Here is a 6,772-nt window from a genome sequence, read left to right as displayed (position 1 = left end):
AGAACTTGAGACCCAAGGCACAGCATGATGGTGAGTTCTCTGTGCTTTCTTTTAATGTGATATATTCTGGACTGAATGCCTTGAGCAATTGCCTTTTTCCCTTTTTGCAAAGGGAAAACACACTTCCTACTTCTCCCTGCAGTCACTTTCCTGGGATACAAAAACCTCCCAATATCAGGAGAAACTGACGATTCAAATAGTAGTTTCCTGGACTCTCAAGGCAGAATAAACATCCTTTGTAAGATGGGTAGCTTTCATACGTTTGCTTTCAACAAGAGTTAGAAGCAGTGGCAGGGCTTGCTGGTGCCCTCCGAATGCCACTTGGTGATGTTTATAATAGAAAGCTCATGCATCTCAGCAGGGTTTGAAGGACGCTCAACGAAGACTACCTTTCCTAGCCACGAGGTATGGCAATGTGATTAAGTTCTTGCAGGTGGGATGTGAGAAGTGATGTGTGCTAGTTCTGTGTCTTCATCTTTCAATGCCCAGTATGAGCTCCCCTCTGTTTCCTTTCCTGAAAGGTGGATGTGATGCAAGGGAGCTAGCTTCGCCTATGAGGGCAAGGCCACATCCTAGGCTACACTTGGTATAGGTTCCTTGGTCCCTGGACGCCCGACAAGTTCACCTCTCTGCCCAGACTGACTCCCTTACTAGACTCGCATAGGAAAGAGAAACTTCTGTTCGATCCACTGTACTTTTGTTATTTTCCATTTTTTATGGTAGCACAGTATGTATCCTGCCTACTGTATCAGCTAAGAATAATTGAGTTTATCATTAAAAATAATTTTTGATGGATCACTTGAAAGCCCAGAGAATTGAGTGATTTTGCAATAACAAAGCTTTCATTTTCATCTATTTAGGTTTTCTGTAAAAATGGAAAGAAAAAAAAGGATCGATGCTGAACCACATCTGATTCTAAAAATAAATGATATTTATCCATAGATACATAAGCCAGTTGATAAAAAGTCCACCCATTTCATTAAGAAACACATTTATAAAGCTTTACTCTTTATGCTTAAAATTTTTCAGATGTCTTGTGTAGTTTTGATCATTTGTGAACTAATACTAAATGTAATGATAATACAGCTCAAAATAATCCTTTAACATTAAAAAATCTTATTGTCACAGAACATTTTAAAAATTCCATTTCATTTTATATACACTTGCTCAAGCACAAAATATAAATTACATTAGTATAAAATTATACTAAGAACTGAGATAAAAAGGCTATAAAATCTCCAAAAATATCCTACTTGTGAATGTTTAAATTGACAGTGAAGGAGTGGATAAAATTGCACTTGCATTTGGGTTCTGTTGGATTTGATTTTAAAAATAATGTAAAGCAGTGTCTAGTGGCTCAGTCAGTTAAGCATCTGCCTTCGGCTCAGGTCATGATCTCAGGGTCATGGGATTGAGTACCACATTGGGTTCTGTGCTCCATGGGGAGTCTGCTTCTTCCTCTGCCCCTCCCTCTGCTCATGTTGTCTGTCTCTTAAAAAACCCTTTTTAAAAATGTAAACATTTTAATCTGAAATGTTAATATTTCTAATGTGGTGGAAATTACATCCCCTGCCACTTTCCAAAGTCCTAATGGAAAATGTTAGGTTTGAAAATAGGAGTATATATAGTTCCTTCAGGTTTAGGCTCTTTGGGATATGAGCTCTCAGAGAGTTTAGAGATCACTGCCCCATATGCCTTTGCAGGCTCTCCGTGTCTGCTGTGGTTGGCCGTGCTCTGGCTCCCCATTTGAACCCCCTGTGTGATGGTTGCACATGGCTCCCCACCAGCAAGCACACTTCCTGAACAAGGCCTGTGAGTCACCAACACCATCCCCCACCCCCCGCCCCAGGCACCTAGTCCTGCATGACCACCTAGTTCGGATGCCTTTGTTCAATACTGAGTCATATTCCCTTCCTAAATGCTGACTCCTGGGAAGGGGTTTCCACTCCACCTATCAACTGGGTCCAGTCACCTTTCATTGTGCTCTACAAGTGCATTCATTCTCCCTCATCTCTTCCACTCCTGTTTACTACTATCCTCAGATCCCACCTTCCCTCTGCTCTTCCCCACCAGGGGACTAACATACTCAATTCCTCATCCAGACCACCCGTCCCTCAACATTGCCCCGCCATGCTGTCATCACAGTGGTGCCCCTCCCTTCCCAGCCCGATAGCCTGTAGGCTCTACTCAGTCTTGCACTCACTCCATGCTCCCTTCCAATTTTAATTTTTGAAATGTTTGTAGGTCCTGTGAATGAGCAATATGAAAATATTCTCATTGAAAACCTATCAAATGTTCTAGAAAGAGTCAAAAGTCAAAGCATTCCTCTACCCAGCACTGCTCTCAGTGCTGTCCTTTCCCATATAAAATTTCCTGTGGTTCCTTCCGTGTTTTCTTCTAGGTATTCACATGCATATATATTACGTTATGTCATGTTGCACAGCGTATGCCTTTTCCCCAGAAGGTGTTCTGGAAAATTGGTCCAAATATATATACATACATGTTTCTTTTCTTGAACACTGCTTGGAGTTTTGTAGAAATTGTCACCATAATTTCCTATTATTAGGCTTATAGATTCTTTCTCATTTTCATCCCTGTTGGATTTTCATGTTATTTCAGGTTTTTTTCCCTTTAAAACACGATCGTAACGATTATCCTTTTATGGGTATTTTCCCTCACCTGCAAGTTCATCTGGGGGTAGTGGGAAGGAAGGAGTTAAAGTAGCTGGCTTTTTGTTCCAGGTAAAGAAGGCAGGTGACACATCTAAATTCTTGTAAACGTTCTATAAACCGGACCTCCTGGTTAGTAGACTTAATATCTGCTAGATCTCTTATCTGTGGAATGCTCTTAGAAGGATGTGACTGGTTAGGAATAGTTTGTGGTAAATAAACTGAGAATTTATGGATCTGGGAGGCAAAGACACACATGCTGTATAACTATATAGGGTATAAAATGGGCTCCACAGACCCCACGTGACACCCTACCTATAACCCTGGGCCAAAGACAGTGTCCAATGTCGGGATGAAAGACCTGGGAGGTGCACACGGTGACGCAGACTTCTCCCTGCTTCACAGGGGCCGTAACTGCTTCTGTGCTTGAATTTATAAGCCAAGCTTTGTGTGGAGGACTTCTCGGATGCGTGGGAGTCTGACCCTGCGTGTGAGGGAGGAGATCACTGGAGGTAGCCAAGCGGCCATCCAAGAAGGCTCTAGCACTTCTATCCTCACCAAGAGTCTGAGTTTGTTTCTCAGCAACATTGACTCCAGTTTCCCCAGTCTGGGGGCCAATGAAGCAGTTCAACCTGTTTAAAATTATATTTTTCTGTTTATTCATTACCCAAGTTATCGAAGCTTTAGTGTCCTCATTTCGATGCCTATTTCCTAAGGTCAGTTGAAGATTATATGCAATAATCCATACAAAACTCCAAGAATATCACCTGGTACATAGTAAATGTTCAGACAGTGATAGCTAGGCATTGGAGCTCTTTATGTTAAATTTCACACATTAACTTTTTTGATTATTAAATATGTCATAAATATTTTCTCCTAGTCTGATGCTTGTGTTTAAACTTTATTTGTAGACATTTATCAGAAAATTTTTTTATCTGATTAAATCTGTCATTCTTTTCCTCTATGGATTTTTGTCATAACTTGATTTTTTTTTTAAATTATATTATTGAAGTGACTGCTCCAAATTTCAGTTCCCATTTTCTTTAACCTGTCCTATGATCTTGTGGCCAGATCTTAAGATTCTTCTTTGGGCTTACTCTACATTGATCTCTCTTGCAAAATTAAATGACAGGAGGTGACAGAATTTAGTGTTTATAAATGCAATCATCATTAACTAATAATTCAGAGAAGAAATTCAAGACATCACTCTGGTTTTCTTTCACGGGCCTCTCCTTTTTCTCTTTCCCCTGAAAGAACACATTCCTTTTGTTCTTGCTTCTCCTTCGGGACGACTCTCCTCAGATCATCTTACCTACTCTCATGGTTCCGACAATCCACTGCGGGCTGGTGACAGAGCAGTGGTTTTTGCTGTCACCAGGTATCTCTAACTTGATGTTCCACAGCCATCTTAAATTAAATTTCTTCTAAAACTAGACTTCACGTACCCTCTCTACACCCTAAGAAGCAATGACTGAAAAGGGACACTCTGTTGTGCTTTTTTGTCTTAACTTAGAACAAACAATATATGTGGAATATTTTTAATGAAGAAGAGACGATTACTATGCCTACGTATTATGCTTAGAATCAGTCCAACCGGACACACAAGAACTTAAACATGGTTATGACAAGGGGAAAAGGCATATGTTTCACTTGGACTTCTTCGTGCGTTCTGGATTTCGTGCCATGATAAGTAACACCTCTTCAAAGACAGTACAAGTTGGTCACGCGGGAGTTGGAAGAAACAGGTGAACGGGATGAGAGGACACTTATCCTAATAAGCACAAAGTAATGTAGAGAAATGCTGAATCAGGTATTATACAGAAACTAATATAACATTGTATGTTAAATACACTGGAATTACAAATAAACAACCCCAAATAAGTATAATTCTATAAATAAATAAAAGGGACCCTTTCATCAATCCCATCGAACCCGCTCCCTGTATCGGAGAATAATGTCACTCTCCCCACCCTGTTGCTGCTAAGCCTCTGCTATAGCTGAGCAGGGGCTGGGATAAAAAGATGAATGGGATCCTATCCATACAAACCCCTCATGAAGTCCCCCAGCCCAGGGACACAGCAGCCACGCCACACATTTACATAGCATTTTGTGAATAATTCCTTAAGTCTTTTGCAAGCATTTATTTGGGTAAGAGATCATAAAATATATTTTTAAAATAACATAACAAAAAACACATTTGAATGAATACAAAATTAAATGACAGGAAATGACAGAATTTAGTGTTTATAAATGAGATCATCAATAACTTTAACAATTCAGAAAAGAAACTCAAAGAGTATTTAAAAGTTGTGACCATGCTTTATAATACTTTGCAATAAAAAAGTATTAGGCTTTCAAAGGTAATGCATGACAAATTTTTCAAAAGATTTCATAATGTACTCCTAGACACTGTCATACATGGACAAGAAAAAAAAAAAAGACAAGAACTTTGGCAAGCAAAGTATTAGTCCTTAGCAGCTTGGTAGAGTTTACTTTTATACAAAGACTCCTCAATTTACATTTATTCTTGTTACAGGAGCAGAAAGTACTGATATGCCAAGCGGAGTCTTAGATAGCAAAAATAATTATTTTAAAAAGCCTGTACTCTATGAAAATGTGCACCACACAGCATCTGTAGAAACTGGGTAAATGTAAACCATGTGATTATTAACTCTTCTAAAGAAAACTAACCCCCAAATCTCACATAATATCCCATTACCCACATCTCTTGTCTGAAGATAGCCTCAAACTTTACACTAATGTGCACCGATTATTAAAAATTCTTACCTCCATTACTAAAAATGTTTCTGTGAAGTCCCTTGGAAGTTTTTTCAGTATTCTACTAACAAGACATATCATGATCAATAAACGATCACAAACTTTAGAAAGACGTACTGAGGACAGGGAAAGGACGACCAAGTCGGAGGTTTCTGCCTCCAACCCCTAGAAGAGCTTTTTACTTTGAGACCCACAGCTCCAAGAAGACAACTCAAAATTCCTTACATTTAAAAAAATACTTTGTCATGAATAACTGAATAATTAGATTTCTAGGAAAATGAGGCCTTTAAATTAAAATTTAGCAAAACTGACTATAATGAATTTTCCTCCAATCATTTATGAATGACAGAAACCAGTTGAAATCTTACATACAAAAGATACAAATACTGCATTATATGTAGTGAATATTGGCACATACCCTTTTGTATTTAAAGCATAAAATGCAATCAGCAAATCTGATGCTCTTAAGATACATTTATGACACAGCTCAAAAAAACCTCTACAAGGCCTAGAAACTGCCCACAGTCTAAGGCTTCCCAATGGGTTTGTAGCAAGCATCAGGTTGCCAGAGGCGAATATCAACAAGAATTTGATTGAGTTTTTGCATCCAGAGATCCCGCTCTTCCTTGGTATCTGCAGACAGCCAGTTCCTATGGGTGCAAACAAAAAAAGTCAGGATCCTTTCCCCCATTCCATACCGCCCTATTCTCTTGCTGGGGGAGGGGAGAAAAGGCTAAGCAAACAGCTAAAATGAGTTACTCTTTACCAGTTTTTAACAGATGCTAATCAAAAGCCTGTGAGGTTTTTCAGCTGCAATAAAGGAAAATAATCCCCATAGGTTGGTTCACGGAATCAAAATTCACAGTGATCCTGTTTGGTTAATGATGGAGTTTCCACACTAAAGACAGTCACTGTCTTGTACAGGTGCTCTGGCCTGAAGGACAACCACTGAGTGTGGGCCACTTCCTAACAAGAGCTAGCACACCAGGTCTTTATCTGGAAGCTTCCCAAATCCTCAGATCTGGGCTCCCTGAGAGCTGGGATCACCAGCTTGTGGACTTTCCCTGGGCTCTACAAGTAATACTATTTTGCACTATTTCCCTTTATTTTTGTGTTAGTAGAACATGGTTATCTACAATAAGTGATCTGAAGATCACTTTGACCTTGTCTACCCTAACTTCTCCATCCATATCAGGAATCACTTCTTTGCACCCATATTTAGCCACGAATTGAATAACAAGTTGATAGGGTAGGTCAGAGTAAGCAAGAGGAGAATTCCCTAACTCACAAGCCAGATCATTCTTCTAGAGAACAGCAGTTGTCAG

General features: G+C 39.4%; 1 protein-coding gene across 3 annotated transcripts in view; it reads right to left on the bottom strand.

Annotated features, from left to right (window-relative positions):
• Positions 1 to 4,774: 4,774 nt before the first annotated feature.
• ANLN (anillin actin binding protein) overlaps positions 4,775 to 6,772 on the bottom strand; it is a 48,746-nt gene continuing 46,748 nt past the window's right edge. For all 3 annotated transcript variants that reach the window (XM_013051042.2, XM_013051041.2, XM_004741971.3), the window contains one exon: positions 4,775 to 6,097. In XM_013051042.2, coding sequence (XP_012906496.1) covers positions 5,974 to 6,097 — 124 coding nt within the window. In that variant the 3' untranslated portion in view covers positions 4,775 to 5,973. The remainder of the gene's footprint in view (positions 6,098 to 6,772) is intronic.

The sequence above is a fragment of the Mustela putorius genome, unplaced genomic scaffold, assembly GCF_011764305.1.
Source record: "Mustela putorius furo isolate JIRA1106 unplaced genomic scaffold, ASM1176430v1.1 tig00003845_pilon_pilon_pilon, whole genome shotgun sequence".
Lineage (NCBI taxonomy): Eukaryota > Metazoa > Chordata > Mammalia > Carnivora > Mustelidae > Mustela > Mustela putorius.
This window is presented reverse-complemented; position numbering and strand designations above follow the sequence as displayed.